This window comes from Sus scrofa, chromosome 1, assembly GCF_000003025.6.
Source record: "Sus scrofa isolate TJ Tabasco breed Duroc chromosome 1, Sscrofa11.1, whole genome shotgun sequence".
Lineage (NCBI taxonomy): Eukaryota > Metazoa > Chordata > Mammalia > Artiodactyla > Suidae > Sus > Sus scrofa.
The window spans coordinates 106287982-106310424 of NC_010443.5; the positions used below are offsets into that span (position 1 = coordinate 106287982).

The 22443-nt window shown below is 38.7% G+C and overlaps 1 protein-coding gene across 10 annotated transcripts in view; it reads left to right on the plus strand.

Moving 5' to 3' along the window:
- WDR7 (WD repeat domain 7) overlaps window positions 1-22443 on the plus strand; it is a 375679-nt gene that overhangs the window by 251970 nt on the left and 101266 nt on the right. For all 10 annotated transcript variants that reach the window (XM_021093595.1, XM_021093608.1, XM_021093602.1 and 7 more), the window contains one exon: window positions 14251-14437. In XM_021093595.1, the coding sequence (XP_020949254.1) occupies window positions 14251-14437 (187 nt within the window). The remainder of the gene's footprint in view (window positions 1-14250; window positions 14438-22443) is intronic.

The window sequence follows — 22443 nt, forward strand, 5'->3', positions numbered from 1 at the left end:
TCCCATGTCTCTGCTCCTTTAACACCCAGATACACACACACTGCACATATACACATGGCAGTAGCAGCAAGGAACTGTACCTACCCATTTCTTTTGTCAAACTTATGTAATAACAAAATTAGGATGGAACATTTTCTTCCCTTGTAAAGGGAAATAGCATAAAGTCATTGAAACACACAAAAATGAATGACAGTATTATCTGGAATGACTGATGTGTGTGTTTGCTTTAAAGCTCAGGAAGAAAAAATTTCCCAAGGAAAAAAGAAATATTTCCTGATAATATAGTATCGTTAATCCATATGCATAAAATATTTGTAGCAATTAATATATCTGTAAGCATTTGTAATATTAGAAACAATGTCAAAACCTAAGCTATGTTTGATTTTTTTTTTTTTGCAGGTAATATATAAACATGTAAATTCAAATTGTACTTGCCAGTATGGTCTTTTGCTTTATTTCAGGAATGACCCACTAATCTAGAGAATGGGAGTTTTATTCATATATCTTATAACTCCTGCTATTTGTGATTTTTCTATAAGCCTTTGGTTTTGTTTTCAGATAGACTTTGAAAATGCTATTTTGATTGTCCTAAAGCGAGATCTGTAAAATTAGTGAGAAATTAAAGAAAAAAAATAGAGAAAACCTGTGATTTTTAGGTTTGATCATGGTTCTTCTACAGCTCAGGAATTCATTGTATTATAGTACATTGTGCTTTGTCTTGAAAGGATCGGAGCATCCTTATTTGTAGAAGAGAGAGGATTTTGTGATTGGAATGACTTCTCCTTTATTACATTATATGTTACCTAAGATACTTCTGTGTATCCTTTATGTTAAAAAAACATGTATCACCTAGCGCCAAGTTTCTTTGGAAATGTATTTGTCCTCTCTCTTTGTTTGGCATTAACATCTATTCTCAAAAGAGCGCCGTTTCAGATTTTCATGGAGCTTTGTTGGTGGCTCTCTTATAAACCCACCAGCACCCCTTTCATCCCAGGATTCTGAATGCAGGCTTAGCTGCTCCAGTAAGGCGGCTGTTTACTGGCGCGTTCCCATTAACACAGCCACCACTCGTGGGTTAGATAATGGACTCAAAGGTTAAGAGCAGAGGATCTCAACAGCTCCAATCAGCAGGGCTTTTCCAGGGCTAATTACCTCTTTGCTGCACTGACTCTAATGTGACATGTTTATTGCCTTAACTAACAACTCATTAGCTTAGTTGATGTTTTTGTCAATATTAATTCGTTCATTTAAGCCAAGTCAAAGCTTAAACAAAGATGTCCAGACTGAGAAACGGGCAGCAGAGTGACTTTTGTTTGCTCATCCTTTTTTTTTTTTTTCCCCCTCCCTTACTCAACTTCAATAAAAGAAATGTGTAGAAAGGAAACAGAGGGCTTGTGTTGAGAATGTTGGTATTTATCCATGTGCCTGCATGTAGAGTAATTCTGACTTGATTTTTCCTGTGGTTACTCTAGTCTCCATGTCACAGCTTACTTAATATTTAGTGTCTACTAAGGGCAGTTATTTCTACCCTTTGACTGTATATCTGTAAAGGGTTAACATCAGCAGCTCCTTGTTCTGATTGAATGTTTTACTGTGGTCATAAGAAAAGAGATCAAGTAATTTTTCATACAAGTTTAATCTCCGCTAGACCACCTATAAAATTACTTTGAGATTCATCTTGTAATGATTGCCAACTTACTTAATTAGCCTGTGTGAATTATATAAAAAGAGGAGGCAGTTATGAATTTATCATGAAACATTTCGGTCTTTTGCCGTACTTTTGGATAGCATTAATAGTGTTCCTTAGACAATGTCATTGTTTTGGTTTTATGTATTTTTAAGTAAAACTCCAGAGGCCCTAGGCATTCCCATTGTTGCTCAATGGGTTAAGAATCCCACTAGTATCCATGAGGATTCGGGTTTGATCCCTGGCCTCGCTCAGTGGGTTAAGGATCTGGCATTGCCATGAGCTGTGGTGTATGTCGCAGATGCAGCTCCAATTCCGAGTTGCTGTGGCTGTGGTGTAGGCCGGCAGCTATAGCGCCGATTTGACCCCTAGCCTAGGAACCGCCATATGCCACAGGTGTGGCCCTGAAAAAAAGAGGGAAGAAAAAAAGCCCTAGAGTAGTGCAAATGGGTAAATAATTGCAGATGAGCCTTTCTTCGATGGAGTGGATTGCTCTGGAGAGGCACGTTAGCATCTTCAGAACCCTGTCCTGCATTTGGCAATTTCCTCCCACAGGATGTTCAGTGGTAGAGAGATGACAAGAAAGGGTTAAAATCAAGAATGAGCAGAGCTGCAACGTGAGGGGAGTTTCATCTCTGGAAAAAGGCCAATCTCTGCTTAGAAGGCCAGAAACTCACTCTGGTTAGTGCTTGGAGATGATCAGGCCTAAAGAAGTCTGATAGAAGCTCTGCATAGAACTTGGTGAGAAATAGATGTCATGAAAACCAGAGAAACACCTGTTTCCTCCATCATTCTATATCTATAGGGTGTTCTGTGGATGCCAAATTCTTACAGTAGCCATGAGAAATCACTATCCCAGGAAATAAAAATACTTTAATCTGTATAATTGTTTACATTCTGTACTAAATGCTCTGACTCCATTTGCCTTCCCTGCTTTCTCAGCTCCCATTCTTTCCTGAATATGCTTTGATCAGGCTTTTCTGCCTTTCACTCTACTGGAACCTTTTCAATAAAGTAACCAGTGACTTAATGTGTCGTCAAACCCAATAAGCGATTCTCAGCCCTTGTCTCTATCTCTTGGTAGCATATCATTCCAGTTACATGGAAACTTTCTTTGCTTGCTGTCTCTGACACTGTCCTCTCCTGCTTCTCAACCCTTCACTAACCACTCCATGCTCCATCTTCATCTCACTCCCTCTCCAACCTGAGAAAGCTCTTCTCTTCCTGCACTCACTCTCTCAGTATCGCATCCAGTGCCATGGCTTCAGTGCTATCTGTGCCTGGATAATTTCCAAATTTTTAATTATGGCCCTGGTTTCTACACCAGTCTCCAGACTCTTAACATCCAAAGGCTTTTTCTTTTTCTTTGGATCTTGTACATCAGATTCGAAAGGTCCACATATAAAATAGGAAGATTGCTCTCATTTCCAAAACAAATGAAAACCTCGTCTTGCCTGTCGTTCTTCATCTCAGTAAATGTCACTGCTATTCACCGAGTTGTTCATGCCCAAATTCTTGGAATTAGTTTTACTTCTTTTCTTTTTGTCATTTGTCCACATCCAATCCCTAAATGAATCCTGAATGCTCTGCCTTCAAAAAAAAAAAAAAAAAAAGTTTTTTAATCCAGAATACACACAGCTCTCACCACTTACCCATCACTATTATTTTAGTCCAAGCCATCATTATCTCTGGCCAGAACTATCATAAGAGCATCCCAATTAGTTTCTCTTATGTCACCCTCTAATCTGTGCCCCAAACCCATCATCTACTCCACATCCAGCATCCAGCTACCTTCTAGTTGATATCACATCACTCTTCTCCATGTAACTTCATAGCACTGAAAATCAACCCCATGTTGAAAAGGCCCTGTGTGGTCCAGTCCCCAGCTGCCTCTCTGACTTTATGTCCTCCCACTGCCACACCCCTTGGTCACAGCCATCCAACTACATGGACTTTTTGCTGTTCCTTAGATGTCCCAGGCCAGTTCCTGCCTCAGAGCCTTTTCTAAGGTCCTCTGCCTAGAATTGCTTCTCCCACAGGTACCCATGTGCTTCTCTTTCACTCATGTCTTTGCTTAAATGTCACTTTTTTTTTTTTTTTTTTGGTCTTTTTGCCTTTTCTAGGGCCGCTCCCACAGCGTATGGAATTCTCAAGCTAGGGGTCTAATCAGAGCTGTAGCCACCGGTCTACACCAGAGCCACAGCAACGCAGGATCCCAGCTGCATCTGCGACCTACACCACAGCTCAAGGCAATGCCGGATCCTTAACCCACTGAGTAAGGCCAGGGATCAAACCTGCAACCTCATGGTTACAAGTCGGATTCGTTAACTACTGCGCAATGACGGAAACTCCTTAAATGTCACCTTTTGCAGGGTCCTTCCCTCTCTATCACTTTCTTGGCTCTTCTCTTCACAGGATTTAGTACCACTTGATGTATCCATTTTGTCCATTTGGTCATTTTGTCCCAACTAGAATGTAGACTTGGTTGACCCACACTCAGAAAGGTGCCTGGTACACAGCAGGCATTAGGAAATACTGAGTGAATGAAGGATCACTCAGCTATTAGGTGCTGGAGCTGGAACTTAAACCTGATGTTCTCTTGCTTCACAACCCTCTCCCTCCCCCTCCCCATGCCCCCTCCCTCTAACCATTCATGCCATTCAACAATGTTACACCTTTGGAGAATAGGACAGAGAAGTCTTTGGACCATTCAACTAAAGATGCCATAGATTTTTTTAAACGTTGACACCATAAACATCTGCTACTATTATTTTACTTCTTTGTTGCTGACCCTTCCCCCACCCCCTTGTCAAATAATCAGCACTTTTTACCTTTCTTAGGCAGAAAAGGGCCATATGCAATAAGCAATATCCTTTTTGTTTATAGGAAGGTAAGACTTATTTTAGTCTGCCATCCAAAATACATGAAATACCAAGAGCAAAATGAGATTAAATTTCACAGTATGGCACAACTTAGTTCATTTGAAACTCAGTAGAACAGAAAATAATGTACTTTCAGTCAAGGAGCATTGGATTTTATACTCTTCTGATTGTAAGACAAGAAACAGCTAATTTCTTTGAATTAGGGCAGCTTTGACTAAGCTGATCTTAGATTGATGAGTTTTAAAAATCTGTGTTGAATTAGCTTTCTAATTTAATGAAGTTTTTTTATGCTTTTTATTAAACAAAATGATGACTTAGTTTTTAATGCAATACAGGGTGTAAAATGTTTAAAAGCAGTTTTTTATAGCTGTGTTAATACAAAGAATCTTGTTACAGAAATGTTTATTAATCTATACCCATGAATAATGCACACCGCTTTGGAATTATTTTTAATCAAATCAAGTACCTGTATAAAGCAAAGGAATAGAATTCTAGATGGCACTCTGCCATTCTTGTTCTTTGATGGACATTAGCAAGTGGGAAAAGGCTTTGTTCAGTTGGTTACACTTTGGAATAAGTGGCCAATCATTATTAATTCATTTGCACTCATTGTAATGGCATAAATCATCATAAATTCATTTGGTTTAAAGTGCATATAATATGTTCTCCCGCAGGAAGTTCCTTGTAATTGAGCTATTAATTAGTGTATTTTTTAAATATGACCTTTTTTTTCTCCCCCTTCTCTACTTTTTAGAGCTAGGGATAGTTAGTGGCCATTTCTTTATTCATGGTTTTCTTTTAATTGTTAGGCATAAGTTTGTCTTGGCTGGTTGACTGGTCTAGGAGGGATCAAAGCCCAAGAAAATGGTTACGTTTATTACCTACCAGCATGGCAATAGTAATATTTTTTCAGTGATCTCTAAGGGCTCTTGGAAAAACTCTGTGAAATCCTTTGGTTTTATATATCCAGTACCTTCTTCATTCAGTGTGTACGGATTGCTGGAGGCCTTACAGCTGGTTCTAGAAGCGGTCTCTCACAGGATTCCTCTGAGGTCTTCATGCTTCAAGAGAAGGTTGTGAAGAAAAGCTTTTTAAAAAAGAAAAAAGAAAATAAAAATTACAGATGGAAAGCTGGAAAAAATATCATTGATTTTATAACTTTTTAAATGATCCTTTCTTATTGAGTGGCATTTTGGGACATAGAAACTGGGTTTTAAAAAAATACTGCATGATGCATGTTCATGTCGTAGACATGTCACGTTAGTAGGATCCGTGGTCATCTGAAAACAAAGGTCTTAGTGTTTAAAGTGTTTTGTTAGTGTATGTAACTGACAGTTAACTCTGGGTATGTGTCTTAAGCCAATAAAATAAGTCTTTTGTTCATTGTTCTGTGGAGAATTCAAGATACTTGTCAGGTTCTGTCTCTACCCTTGAGTTAGAAATGCAAAAGGGGAAAAAAGTGACAGCAATATAAAGGTGTTATTTATTATCAAATGATGCTGAAAATAAAACTTGATGCTTATAGAAATATGTAACTATAGTTGTTTATAGTTAATAAAGTGTTTTCATGTAATGGGCATTCAGTAAATCTAGAGTACATTAATAAAGTGAGTCTATATTTTGTGACGAAGATACAGAAGTGATGCAGAAAACAAATTCATTACTTCCTAAGAAAAAAAAGCATTAGGTCCTGTGTGCGTGTGTTTGTGTCATGTGCACATGCGCTTGCATGCTATGGCTTAGATGTTAATCTTTTAAAAGAGCTGGTCATCATAACCAGCCAGATATGACAAAATTTAAGTTGGCATTTTTCATTGGTGAGTTCACCATGGGACAGTAGTCATCTTACCAAAGCAACAAGTTACCTGTAGTATAATTCTATAACCACAGCTTACATAGATTTATTTTGCTATCTCTATGTTAATCCTTTTGTCATTTTTAGCCTTTTACTGTTACAGCAAAGTGTAAATATTTTCATGAAACTTTGCTCTTTTGTAGCACTTAAAAAAAAAAATGGTAAGATTAACGTTGGAACACTTTCCAAAAAATCTTGAGCTAAAACAGCACTAAAATATGAGCTATTGTTATTACTCTTGACTGCATGACAACAGAATTATTTTCTCAACAGCCAGAGGGTCAAAGTTAATTGTGATTTATCCAATGCTAGATTTTAGTGCTTTCTGCTTTTTAAGGGGATTTGTTTTTATTTTACTTGTTTCTAGTGTTCTGTGTCTGTCTGCATTTTAGTAGTTCATTTGCATATTTGGTTAGACATACAGGGCCTGTGGTGGTGGGGAGCTACATGCTAAACTCCCACTACACAGCTGCCACAGTATCTATACTACTAACCTATCTTACAGGGGAAGACAGACTAATCATCTGATAACTGGGCCTTGAACATGATTGCAGATTGACTTGAATAGTGCTGAATTCTATTCTGTAACAAATTGACTTAGGAGCCTCTTGGCACTCTCAGTAAAGAGCCAGTGACCAGTAATAGGACTTATTAATTTGATTCTTATAGTAGGGAAGGTACCCTTGCAGTTCTTTAGGACAGTGAATGTATTACAAACAGCAGTTGTCTCCAAACTTTCTGATATCATGGGCCAGTAAAATTTCTAAAAACAAAATTTGGGAGTATTTCGCAGTGCTTTGTTTTAATTTGCTGAGTGCAAACATTAAAATATACCACTATTTTTATCATTTTATTAATAAAAAAACCTTTATTCACCAAAAAAGTAGTAAGAACATAACCTTAGAATAAGCACTCCTTTAAACTGAATAAATTTAGCTTTATGAAAAAGACTTATTACGGTATTTATATTTTTACCATTTCACTATAGAGCCCTAAAAAACTTTGCCATAGATAAACACATATTTTTAGCAGACTCTTGGGAATTTCTGATCTGTGCATAATTTTATAGACTATGATGGGCATATACAGTGTAATTTTTCAGTATTTGCCAAAGCAACAATTATGTTTTAAGTACTTACTGAATATAAAGCACTGGGCTACGCCTCATGCTAAAAAAAAATATTGTTTTGTTTTAATTTCATATGGCCCGGGAAACTTATTCATTTAGCAGATGGGAAAAGTTGATAAAGTAAAATGAAAATAAATAAATGAAATTAGTTTTAGACAATAGAATACATGCCAATAGATGCTCTATCATTATTAAATGTATGGATAATAATTGCTATATTAAAAAGGAGAATTTCATTCTAAGCGAGGCAAGGAAGACTGGGCAGAAATTGCCAGTGACCAACCACATACCATTCTCCCTTTACATGTGAACAAAACCACAGAATTGTTGAAGATCTTGAAGATCGCATTGTGACTAGTTGTCAAACTACCTTTCCCATCCTTCCTTGAACCTATGGGAATTATTATATACTTTTGGCCAATCACTGGGGACTTGACTTAACTGGCACATGTCCTTTTGCCCTTCCGCCTCCTACCTCTTCCTGCCTGGAAGATGGATGCAACACTAGATGTGCAATGAACTATTTTGTGGCCATGATGCGTCTAAGATAAAGCCAGGACAATCACAGGAATCTTGGCATGGCTATGTTTAGCTGTTGAACCAGTAATGGTAACCATCTCATTGTATGAGAAAAGAGAAAACATATCATGTATTTAATCTTCTGTTGGGGGGACATGATGGTAGCTGAAACTGAAATATTCATTAATTCAGAAAGAGGAGGTTAATCATGTAGGATATACTTTTTGAACTTGTCATCCGGTGGAGGGTCATGAATAAAGCGTGGTTGGTATGATGTAAGTTGTGTTCAGAGATATGTACTGGTCACATTACCTGTGACTTGGGCCATAGCGGCCTGCAGCTAACCACTGGCCTTCCATGGTCCCCAGTTATCTCATCCAAAACATAGGAATAGGTGGGGCTCCTTTCCCCCAAGAATTCCATAATTCTAATTAATCCATTTGGCTAGAGGTAAGTAGATCACAATTTAAAAGACAATTGATCTTGTTCCTTTCTAATCACAGAGCAGACCAAACATTGATCTTTCTAAAGTGAAAATCCAATCAAATCTCTCCTTTGCTTAAAACTTTCCAGTGGTTCTCCACTGTCACCAGAATAACTCAGCATTGCATATTAGGCCCTTTGTGGTCAGGCTCTCCTAGCCTGTCCTGCTGCAGGCCTCATAGTTATATTTCATTCCTCTTGTCATCACCCCAACCCCTTCCCTCTCCCCCAGCAGACTGTCCAGCCATATTGAGCTATGTGGAATCCCTTGGTCTGGCCATATTGTCTCATTTCCCAGTCTTTAGTCATCCTTTGCTCTCTGCCCAGAATGTTTTCTTTCCACATTCATCTCCATTGAGTGGGTAAGTCCTACTTAGTCTTTAGGTTTTGGTATAGATAGAGGTCATCTTTTCCTGGAAGCCCTTCTCAAATCCCTAAGATGGGGTTAAGTACCCTGGTTGAATTCTGCCTTAATACCTCGTGCTTATAAATATTCTAACACTCTTCATAGTATATTCAGATTACCTATTTGCTCACCTATGTCCTGAACTAGAATGAAGTTCCCTGAGGGAAAGAACTGAGTCTTTTGTTTCCTAGCACTTAGTATAACATAGCAGTGCTCTCTAAATTGTTCTTACACGAATCTTTGGATGGATAGTTTGGGACCACATTGGGGAAAGTCTTGAGTGACTATCAGGCCAGTTTGTTGAGCTTCTTAATCCGCCCCAGGAGAGCCTCTTATAAAGGAATCAATCATGATGGCAGATGATAGAATCTTTCTCCGCCCTGCTTGCTCAGTGAGGCAATATTCCCCAACCGTGGAACAATGGGGCATTTACATAAAATAAGTAAGTACTGGGCTTTTGTACAGAATTAGATTCCATCTTATACAGATTAAAATACAACCTTTATTGGGTACCAATGTTTTAAGAAAAACTCTGAGAGATAAGCTTAAAATTCATAAAATTCTCTCATGAGACTTCTTCTATCAATAAAGTATCATCATTGTCTTAATTTTAGCTTTTTCATCACCTTAGTCCATATTGCAGAGCACCTCTATCATATGGGGTTGTAAGTTAGATAAACCCTGAATTACAGAATACAAGTTGACAAAGGGGTAAATTTATTTTATTATATTTAAAAATTTTTTAAAAGGCTGGTTCTTTAGCATCATCAGGAAGAATGTATGATGAAGAAGTTGAATCCTTAGGCAGCCCAGACTAATCCTTCAGAACATCAGTGTCATTATTGCTGGTAACCTTCAAGTCATAAGCATGGTTATTAATCAACAAGGCTAGAAATCAGAAGGTTTAACTTAGAGATCCTCTTTGTCTTCTGTCATTTACATGTTTTGTTTAGAATAAGTTGTTAGAGACAGATGAGGAATTTCAACATCTATATGTCTTTATAATTCCAGATCACTGGAAAAAAAAAATCACCCACTTACTAATAGATTTAAAATGTCTGTGTTACATCGGCCATTTTTCTCTCTGCTTCTCTTGATGCTCCACTCATGGCCTGCCAAAACTGTAAAAACTGCCCTGTCAGAGCTGTCAAGATCTTTGCTTTATGTGACCCAGAGACTGTAATTTGAACTCAGAAAGGAGAGAATTTTACTTACAAGATCACCAAGTGAAAGGACCTGATTTAAGGGTGGCAGGGCTCCAGGGAGCTGGTATTTCCTGCCGAGCTGGGCATCCCCGCTGCTGTGGGAAGATCACACAGGCAAAGGAGCAGCTGACATGCTGGGGGCCAGTGCAGGGCTGGGGTTTTGGGGAGGTGCCATCCCTGTGGTTTCCCCTCTCCTGTCATTTCATGGGAGGGCAAGCAGTCACATCCCCAATATTGCCCTTACCGCTTTGTCAGAAAAAGGATGGAAAATATCCATAAATTGGCCACTTAGGGTTGATTTTTTGCTCTCGGGATAAAATCGTGGGAGCAAGGAGAAAGATGTCTCTAGGGTTCCCACCACTGGGGCCCTGAGAACCAGCGAGGTCCCCAGGGATTGCCAGAATGCCCTTCCCTATAGTGAACCCAGAAATAGTGGAGTGCAGGTAAAGAAAATGCTGATTGAAAAGCTCTAAAACATTGTTCTTGGGAAACTTTACTTCCCCTTTGCAATATTACTTCCCAGGAGTAAACCTCCAAGGAGCCCTGCGATTGGAAGCCCTTGCTGCTAGTATTTCCAAATGTCTGCAGAGACCAGCAGTGGGGGTTCTGCGCAGCTCTTATGGCTTCCTGGATGTCAAGAATAACAGCAAAGTGGTAGATCTCTTGACATTTTCAAAGACCACTCTTAGAAACCAGGACAGGGAACTGCATTAGAAAGGTACGTACAGTAAAGGCAGGTCTCTTTTCCATTTTAGGTCCATAATGTGTGCAAAGCACTGTGCTTGGTGGTTTGGGAGATGCAAAGTTGTATAAAATATAGTTCCAACCCTCAAGGAGCTAACACTTGAGCCGAGGAGGAAGGAAATGCATAGAAATGCTTGGAATGGATGGGGAGTTTGGAGTTGGTAGATGCAGTCTACTACATTTGGAATGGACAAGCAGTGAGGTCCAACTGTATAGCACAAGGAACTATATCCAGTCTCTTGGGATAGACTGTGATGGAAGATAGTATGAGAAAAATAATGTGTGTGTGTGTAAATATGACTGGGCCACTTTGCTATACAGCAGAAATAGACATAGCACTGTAACTCACCCATACTCTAATAAAAAAATTAAAAATAAATAAATAAAAGAAAAAAATGTAATAAGGGACCCATAGGTGCTGGCAGAAAATGGAGAACAGTGGATCACTTTTTCAAAGGGGTTTCTATTTTTATGATCCACAAAGTCTTTTTTAAAACCACACATTCTGCCTTCTCCATCCCTCATCCCTATTGGTAAACATCGCCTGTGATGAAAAGTGTTATTGATGAGAAATATTTGACATATGAACTCTGTTAGATGCAGAAGAAAAATGAAGAAATACCATGTTACATTATTTGAAACCATCTCCATTTTGGAGAATGCTGAGTAGGGAGAAACATTATTTGGAAGTTTAGAACCACTGATAATGTTGTTGTTTTTTTTTAATTTATTTTTTCCCACTGTACAGCAAGGGGATCAAGTTATCCTTACATGTATACATTTTTTTCCCCACCCTTTGTTCTGTTGCAATGTGAGTATCTAGACATAGTTCTCAATGCTACTCAGCAGGATCTCATTGTAAATCTATTCTAAGTTGTGTCTGATAACCTCAAGCTCCCAATCCCTCCCACACCCTCCCTCTCCCATTGGGCAGCCACAAGTCTATTTTCCAAGTCCATGATTTTCTTTTCTGAGGAGATGTTCATTTGTGCTGGATATTAGATTCCAGTTATAAGTGATATCATATGGTATTTGTCTTTGTCTTTCTGGCTCATTTCACTCAGTATGAGAGTCTCTAGTTCCATCCATGTTGCTGCAAATGGCATTATGTCATTCTTTTTTATGGCTGAGTAGTATTCCATTGTGTATATATACCACCTCTTCCGAATCCAATCATCTGTCGATGGACATTTGGGTTGTTTCCATGTCTTGGCTATTGTGAATAGTGCTGCAATGAACATGCGGGAGCATGGGTCTCTTTTAAATAGAGTTTTGTCCGGATAGATGCCCAAGAGTGGGATTGTGGGGTCATATGGAAGTTCTATGTATAGATTTCTAAGGTATCTCCAAACTGTTCTCCATAGTGGCTGTACCAGTTTACATTCCCACCAACAGTGCAGGAGGGTTCCCTTTTCTCCACACCCACTCCAGCACTTGTTATTTGTGGACTTATGAATAATGGCCATTCTGACTGGTGTGAGGTGGTGTCTCATGGTAGTTTTGATTTGCATTTCTCTTATAATCAGCGATGTTGGGCATTTTTTCATGTGTTTGCTGGCCATCTGTATCTCTTCCTTGGAGAATAGTCTATTCAGGTCTTTTGCCCATTTTTCCATTGGGTGATTGGCTTTTTTGCTGTTGGGTTGTATAAGTTGCTTATATATTCTAGAGATGAAGCCCTTGTCGGTTGCATCATTTGAAACTATTTTCTCCCATTCTGTAATTGTCTTTTTGTTTTCTTTTGGGTTTCCTTTGCTGTGCAAAAGCTTGTCAGTTTGATGAGGTCCCACGGGTTTATTTTTGCTCTTATTTCTATTGCTTTGGGAGACTGACCTGAGAAAATATTCATGATGTTGATGTCAGAGAGTGTTTTGCCTATGTTCTCTTCTAGGAGTTTGATGGTGTCCTGTCGTATATTTAAGTCTTTCAGCCATTTGGAGTTTTTTTTTGTGCATGGTGTGAGGGTGTGTTCTAGTCTCATTGCTTTGCATGCATCTGTCCAGGTTTCCCAGCAATGCTTGCTGAATAGACTTTCTTTTTCCCATTTTATGTTCTTGCCTCCCTTGTCAAAGAGTAATTGACCATAGGTGTCAGGGTTTATTTCCGGATTCTCTATTCTGTTCCATTGGTCTGTCTGTCTGTTTTGATACCAGTACCACACTGTTTTGATGACTGTGGCTTTGTAGTATTTCTTGAAGTCTGGGAGAGTTATGCCTCCTGCTTGGTTTTTGTTTCTCAGGATTGCTTTGGCGATTCTGGGTCTTTTGTTGTTGCATATAAATGTTTGGATTGTTTGTTCTAGTTCTGTGAACAATGTCATGGGTAATTTGATAGGGATTGCATTGAATCTGTAGATTGCTTTGGGTAGTATGGCCATTTTTACAATATTGATTTTTCCAATCCAGGAACATGGAATATCTTTCCATTTCTTCACATCTTCTTTGATTTCTTTGATTAAAGTTTTATAGTTCTCGGCATATAGGTCCTTTACCTCCTTGGTCAGGTGTATTCCGAGGTATTTGATTTTGTGAAGTGCAATTTAAAAAGGTATTATACTTTCGTATATTCCTTTTCTAATATTTCATTGCTGGTATACAGAAATGCAACTGATTTCTGAATGTTAATCTTATATCCTGCTACTTTGCTGAATTTATTAATCAGTTCAAGTAGTTTTTGGGTTGAGTCCTTCGGGTTTTCTATGTACAGTATCATGTCATCTGCGTACAGTGACAGTTTGATCTCTTCTCTTCCTATATGGATGCCTTTTATTTCTTTGGTTTGTCTAATTGCTGTGGCTAGGACTTCCAAAACGATGTTGAAGAGCAGTGGTGAGAATGGGCATCCCTGTCTTGTTCCAGATTTGAGTGAGAAGGCTTTCAGTTTTTCCCCATTGAGGATTATATTTGCTGTGGGTTTATCATAAATGGCTTTGATTATATTCAGGAATGTTCCCTCTATACCCACTTTGGCGAGGGTCTTGATCATGAATGGATGTTGTACTTTGTCAAATGCTTTTTCTGCTTCTACTGAGATGATCATATGATTTTTGACTTTTCTTTTGTTAATGTGGTAATAATATTTTTAAATTATATATTCTTGTTTATATATAGTTATTGTGTAATTATAACACTTCAGAATGTTGTAGAAAATATTATAGCCTAACATTTCTTTCAAGTATGCGGCTAAACAAACTGTAAACTTTGCAGTTAACAAAAAAGTAAACCCCAAATGGTTTATATTTTGAAAACATGCTTCAATGAAAACATCACAAAAATAAAATCACTTTATTGCTCTGCCTTTAATTTTTTTTATTTTTATTTTTTTTATTTTGTAATTTTAGGTAAGGCACTGACATTTCTTCTGCTGCAGCCGCCAAGCCCCAAACTTCCTCCACACAGTACTATTCGAAGAACAGCCATTGATCTGATTGGACGGGGTTTCACAGTTTGGGAGCCTTACATGGATGTGTCTGCTGTCCTGATGGGGCTTCTTGAACTTTGTGCTGATGCTGAAAAACAGCTTGCCAAGTATGTGCTCAATTTCAGTTCATTTGGTTTTTGTTGGGTTTGTTTTGTTTTAGTAGAGGTTATTGATTAGTCTTTATAATTGGATGTTTTTAATGGACAAAAATATAGACATGTCTCTCAATATATGAAATTTTGGATATAAACAAGAAAAGGGATGTATATTTCTGAAATTTTAACACAGTTGGGATTTAGTTTTGAACCAATGAATGATTTATCTATGACATCATTTTAAATTTATGTTTATTGTGCCTGGAGATATGATCAGCTAATAATACTATAAACATATCATAAACAAAGAAAATGATAGATATGGTTGCCCAAAAACACTTTACTAACAGAGTACATGGCCAAATAGTTTGGTCTTGCACTCATGTTAATTTTTAAACTAACTTTTTGAGGTTTCATTTGCACCTAGTGGAGGATCAGCCAGAGGAGGCTGCAGTGGTCCCAGGAGTCCCAGGAAGCAATATGATGAGAGTAGTGGATTAGGACCATAAACTGGGGCAGCTCCTAAAATGAAATTGGGGCTGATGATAGAGGTGGACATTGAGCTGAGAACTCAGCCTCCTGATTCCTGGAAGAAGACTTTTGGTTTTGTTTTGTTTTGATGCTATAATACACATATAACATGAAATTGAGCGCTGACCCCTCTTAAAGGATACAATTCAATGACATTAAGTGCATTCCCAGTGCACATTAAACAGCCATCCCCACTACCTAATTCCAGTAGTGGTCACTCCACGTGGAAACTCCATACCCACTGAGCAGTCACTTCCTATTCTCCCCTCCCACCAGCTATTGTCAATCACTGATCTGCTTTCTGTCTCTATGAATTTGCCTCTTCTGGGTATTTTATATAAATGAAATTGTAGAGCATGTGGCCTTTCGTGTTTCTTTCACTTAGCAAAATGATTCCAAGTTTCATTCATGTTGCAGCATTTTTCAATACTTTATTTCTTTTTACAGTTGAACAGTATTCCGTTCTATGGATATGCCACATTTTATTTATCTATTTACCTGTTGATGGGCATTTGGGTTGTTTCTACTTTGCAGCTATTGTAAATAGAGCAGCTGCGAAAATTCACGCCAAAGTATTTGAACACCCGGTTTCCTTTCTCTTAGGTAGATACCTAAAAGTGCTGGGTCATGTGGTCATTCTATGTTTAACTTATTGAGAAACTATCAAGCTGTTTTCCACAGCAGCTGCACCATTTTATACTCCTACCAGCAGTGTACGAGAGTTCATTTTCTCTGCATCATTGCCACACTTGCGTCTTCTAGTTTTGTTGTTGTTGCTTTTTCAGTATAGTCATCTTAGTGAGGTGAATTTCTAGCGGTTGGAATCCTTGAACTGTCCCACGATGCCTCTCTTAATGTACAGGCAGACCTTGTTTTATTGTGCTTTGCTTTATTGCATTTTGCAGATACTGTGTTTTATTACAACTTAAAGGTTTGTGGCAACCCTGATGCAGCAAGTCTATTGCGCCATTTTTCCAGCAGCACTTGCTCATTCATGATTCTATGTCACATTTAGGAATCTAGCAATATTTCATACTTTATTATTATTATATTTGTTATGGTTACCTGTGATCAGAGATCTTCGATGTTATTTTTATAATTATTTTGACATTTTTAGCAATAGAATATTAAGGTATGTACATTTTTTAAAATATATAATACTGTTGCACTTAATAGACTACAGTACAGTGAACTTAACAGTGAACTTACCTAAACACACAATTTTTAGTTTCCTGGGAAACTAAAAAATTCATGTGACTCGCTTTAATGTGATACTTGCTTTATTGCTGTGTTTTGGAACCGAACCTGTAGGTGTTATGAGCTTGGATTTTTTTCAGCAAATGGCATTTCATTCTTATCATTGTTATTAGCCTTTTTTAAAACTAGAGTTCCCCGCCCTTTTCTTTGTGGTTGCCTTTCTCTTAACTCACAGTTACCTTATGTTCCAACATACTTTGAGTCTGTTGTCTTTCTGCTGTTCTCTGCTCAGGAAGTGGAAACCAAAGAAGCAACTGAAGGCTAGCATGGAATGCCTTGGCTTTGTCCCCAGATTGGGCATCCCCAGCCCAAAGTCTCAGGATTGATTGATTCAAACCTAAGCAGCTGCCTGCCCCTGTCCCCACCTATCATACTGCCAGGCTTCCTGACTTCACCTCTGTGTCTCCCTAGCTACATACCCTTCAGCAAATCACTTTACCTCTTGCCTCAACTCCTAATTAAATACCTACCTCATAAGGCTGATGTGAGATGCTTAGAAGAGCACTGAGCACACATTAAGAGAGTGAGTGGATGTTACCTATGTGGCAGTAGTTTGGTTGGATTGTCAGCTGATGAAGAGATGCCCATTTATAGAATGAACACTTAGACACAGTAGCAGCCAGGATAGTTTCTGGATGCAGGAGGCCTGAAGGTTCTCAATTGACTTTTCAGGACTAGGAAGGAATGTGAGTTGTGATTTGGCAGCAGTGGTAGAGGCAGTGGCCTTAATGCAAACCCCAGGATGTGTTTTCAACCTTTGTCCTCCCCTTGGACACTCTCCAAGGAGTCTGAAGAGCGGCTTCTGTTACCTCAGCTCTCCTGGCTACTTTGAGAAGCCTTTAACACTTTTGATTGTCAGAATTTTGCTTTGACCTAAATTTATAGCCTATTTTCAAATCTGATCTAAACACAATTTCAGTAGTATGCAGTCTTGTTATGCTGCCTGGAAGAAGTGATGCGTTTTTATTGTAGACTCACCATTTAATATTTTGTGTTTAAATAACTTTACATGGAGCTTGTATCAGCAAACGTAAAGATGTGCTGCATTTTATCTGCACGAAGTATGTCCACAGCCACAAATACTTTCGTTTTCAGTAGGTAATTTAAAACTTGCTATTGCATCCTTTTCTGTCATGAAGATTGGTATAACTCTCTATACACAGCTCTGAATAAATGAATGTATCAGCGTGTAGCCTTGAGGAGTCCAGTATAATTTTCATGATGATAAATTGCATAATAAGCAAGAAAATGTTTGCTTATTAATCCATAACAAGATTTAGATTGAAAATGGCCTGTTACATCCTTGACATACTTGGTTCAGGCTGTAGAAGGGCTGAGATAGGGTGACACAGAGCAGCAAGGGTGACTGCATCTTATCCCCATGGTGCCTACTGGGCCCCTCTGTGCCTGATTTACTGTGTTCAGAATAACAGTGCTCAGCTGCCTTGTTCTTGACTGTGATCTTAAACTTGCTTTATGGAGAAGATTTTGTGTTAGACTTGTGTTTTTTAAAATTTCTGTTCCTGGGAGTTCCCATTGTGGCTCAGTGGTAAGGAATCCGACTAGTATGCACGAGGACGTGGGTTCCATCCCTGGCCTCAGTGGGTTAAGGATCTGGCATTGCCATGAGCTGTGGTGTAGACTGCAGACATGGCTCAGATCTAGCATTGCTGTGGCTGTGGTGTAGGCTGGCAGCTGTAGCTCTGATTTGACCCCAAGTCTGGGAACTTACATATGCCATTGGTGCGGCCCTTTTTAAAAAAAAAAAAAAAAATCAGTTCCTACTTATTGAGAAAGAAAAAGAAAACATAAGCAGTATTTCCCTCTTTATTCCTACTCTTTTTTTTAAACTCAATAAATTTTATTATATTGATAGTTGTACAACCATCATCATCATAATATTCCTATTCTTGTGAGTTTATGGCGGGGGCAGGGTTCAGGAGGTGCAGCAAGCCCAGGATGCTCCTGGTTCTGAGGAAGGAGCACCGGAGAGAGAGAGTTTCCTTCCCTCTCTCCGGTGTCCACGTCGTCTGTCAGAGAGGGCTCCTCAGAGGCCTCCTAAAAAACTATGAATGGCTCAAGATGAATAAAGCATTTTCCCAGAATTAATCATGTTTTTATTTTAGAAATATGAGAACTTTACATCTCTGCAATCAAAATCAAACCAGCTATTTGCCAGTGTTTTCCAATATCTTGCCAAATTTTAAGTGATGTTTCTTAACTAAGCAAGCACTTACTGAGTAGCCAATAAGTGGAAGGGACAGTGTTAGGTACTCTGTGCAGTTACAAAGGGGCATGAAACAAAGATCCTTCAAGTCACTTGCAGTCTTAGAGGAAAGATCAGATCTTTTTATAGCCAAGAAGGACAGTAAAAGGTGTGGCCATTCAGAGCATGGCAAAGGCATGACAGTGCAATCCAAAGACCGCGCCCAAGGACAGGTTTCATTTGAACTTTCCAATCGAATGCTTGTGAGGAGAAGAGGGGAAGAAGGACCTCAGAAGGATAGATAGAAAACCTGGGCTCGCTCAGAGGGGCTGCACAGCACCTCCACACACAGGGAAAGGGAAAGTAAACTTTGTTTTTAGCTAATTTTATTAATTCCTTAAACCCTTGGATGCTCCCATCAAATACTCGAACATAATTTCCTTCCTTATTATTTCTAGAATTTGGGTCAGTGAGGATTGGTTTTACCTTTTTCTTTATCCAACCTTGTAAAAATGATTATAAAAGATTATAAAAGAGCTCTGAGAGAGGTGTTTCTCTTGACCATAGTAACACTGTGGTCACTGAAAAAGGTGAGGTTCAAACCCAGGTCTCGCTCCAAAAGCCACACTCCCACCACTGTGCCATCTGCACTGGAAATCTTTTTTTTTTTTTTCTTTTTTAAAATGATTTTTATTTTTTTCCATCATAGCTGGTTTACAGTGTTCTGTCAATTCTCTACTGTACAGCATGGTGACCCAGTTATACATACATATATATATACATTCTTTTTTCTCACATTATCATGCTCCACCATAAGTGACTAGACATAGTTCCCAGTGCTACACAGCAGGATCTCATTGCTAATCCATTCCAAAGGCAATAGCCTGCATCTATTAACCCCAAGCTCCCCATCTACCCCACTCACCCCCCTCCTTGGCAACCACAAGTCTGTTCTCCATGTCCATGATTTTCTTATCTGTGGAAAAGTTCATTTTTGCCATATATTAGATTCTAGATATGTGATATCATATAGTATTTGTCTTTCTCTCTCTGACTTACTTCACTTAGTATGAGAGTCTCTAGTTCCATCCATGTTGCTGCAAATGGCATTATTTTGTTCTTTTTTATGGCCGAATAGTATTCACTTGTGTATATATACCACATCTCTTCCAAATCCATTCATCTGTCGATGGACATTTGGGTTGTTTCCATGTTTTGGCTATTGTGAATACGCACTGGAAATCTTACATGTGCAGAATTAAAGACCAATAGGGTGTAAAACTTAAAGAATAACCTATTAGAAGGACTTAAAAGTGGTCAACTCAGAATTTTCAGATTTTAAAAATCTATTTAATAAAATCGTATTATTATAAAATCAAGAATTTTGTACCTTCTGGATATTAAAAGCCCATTTAAGTATCAATAAACTCCTTGACTGCTTGGGCCATGTATTATGTGTTTATTCTTATGTATTCAAACACCTGTCATGTGATTTGCATGCAGTAAGCATTTACTAAAGTCCTAGAATTTTAGAGATGAAAATCTCCTTCAATAGCATGAGATTCAGAGCCCTCAATATGCTATTATGTAAAAATAAGTTTTAGAGATTAAACAACCTGTCGGAAGTTGCACTGGTCCTGGGAGAGCTAAGCCAATCACTTAAGTCTCCTGACTCCCATTTTGTCACTCCCAGATGTCATGGTTATATCACCCTTTATATAATGAGTGATCAATCCGTGGGTAGAATCCTACACAGGGAAGTTTTTAATTGAATTATTTGGGGCCACTCATTCATGGCGTGTTATTGAATAGACGATGGAGACTGATTTCTCTGAAATCATAAGTTGAGCCAGCCCCAGTTAATTGTGAAAAAGAATAGAAACAGATGCATGCAGTATTACTTTTTTTATTAATCCGTGATGTTTTAGATCTACCTGGTTATATACATAGGGGTAAAATGTTAGAAACAGTAGAAAATCTTACTTTTTTAAAAAATGAAAGTACAGAAGAATCCTGTTTTTGTATGGGTTCTGGTCTGTGATTCTGATTCCATTTTCCTAGTTTACATTGCACACCTTTACTCTGAAAGAGAAGAGCCAAGCAGGGTGGGCCCCACTGCTCAGGGTGCCCCTCTCTCACCTCACAGCACCAAGCTTCAGGGATGTGGATGAACTTGCAAAGCCCATTGCTTTTCTGAAATATTCACAGTTGCCAGACTTTAGGAGAAAAATACATAGTCACTGGAAACCTGTGCTTTGATAACAGAGATAAGCCCTATATGTTAGATTCTTTTTGAATGATATAAAATAGAGTTAGAGAAAAAGAATTGACATTTTCACTCAAATCTCAATCGTAGTTTTTAGATTTGAGAGCCGCCAAGTAAGAACATGTCATACTAACACTAAAGTGCCTTAGGCTTTGGTATTTAAATTATTTTTCCTATTCACATGACATTTATTTATTTATTTAGTCTTTTTGTCTTTTTAGGGCCACTCCACGGCATATGGAAGTTCCCAGGCTAGGGGTTGAATCAGAGCTACAGCTGCCGGCCTACACCACAGCCACAAATCTGAGCCACATCTTCGACCTACACCAGAGCTAACAGCAACGCCGGATGCTTAACCCACTGAGTGAGGCCAGGGATTGAACCTGCAACCTCATGGTTCCTAGTTGGATTCGTTTCCACTGTGTCATGACGGGAGCTCCCCCCACCACCTCCCCCTGCTTTTTTTTTTTTTTTTTTTTTTTTTTGGTCTTAGAAATTTATATTTAAAAGACAGTTTATAATCAGAGGAAACCATGTAAATCATGTTAGCATAGATTTTATTCACTGTAAATGTATATATAGCATATAGAAAATAGGTCTAAAAGATATACACTTGTTGGAGGAATTGCCACCTTTGAGTTTAGGAAATTAATGCCACCTATGACTGATCAAATTAAAGTCCCATGTGACAAAGAGGAATTGCAGATTCCTTATTACATTAAAGACTGTTGTTAGCACACCTATTTTACCAGGGATGGGTAGGATGAAATTTCCAGATGGTATGTAATTTAGTATGTATTTTAAAGATAACTTTAGTCCTTGTTTTCAATGGGGAGGGTTTTCAGTGTTCTGTTACTGATTGTCTCAGTTCACTCAGGCTGCATAACAAAGCACCATAGACTGGGTGGCTTAGACCACAGACATTTGTATTTTTTCACAGTCCTGAGGCTGGAAGTTCAAGGTCAAGAGGTTGGCAAGGCAAGTTGCACTCTGAGGTCCCATCTCTTGGCTTGTAGGCACTGCCATCTTGCTGTGTCCTCACTTGACTTCTTTGTGAGCAAGATCAGAAGAGAGCAACAGAGTCAGCTCTCTGGTGTCCCTCATAAGGGTCTAATCCTGTCCCAAGGGCCCTACCCTCAAGGCCTCGCTAACTCTGATTATCTCCTAAAGGCGCATCTCCGAATAACTGTCACACTGAGGTCTAGAGCTTCAGCACATAAATTTGAGAGAGACACAGCTTTCAGTCGATAACCATGTTGACCATGATTTGCAGGTTATTGTGTGAAAGTTTAAGTGTTTCCCCCCCAAATATTCCCTTACACTATTCCTTTTTTATTTTATTTTTTCCCTTTTTTTCCCCTTTTCAGCTGTCCAAGGCATATGGAACTTCCCAGGCCGGGGATTAAATCTGAGCCTCAGCTGCAACCTACACCACAGCTGCAACACTGCCAGATACTTAACCCACCTTGCTGGGCCAGGGATCAAATCCTTGCCACCTCAGAGACAATGCTAGGCCCTTAACCCACTGTGCCACAGCAGGAACTCCCTTTACAGTATTCCTTAATTTGACAGATGGGGAAGTCTGACAGTTGTAGATGGCGACATTTAACTAAGGTGGTCTTACATGTAACTTTTAAAATGCTTTTACTGCAAAGAAGTAAGTGTTAGAGCAGGATTAATGAGCAGTCAGGTAAGGAATGAGCTTGGTCTGAGTGGACTATTTTTCTATTCATGGTTTTTATTTATAATATCTGTCAT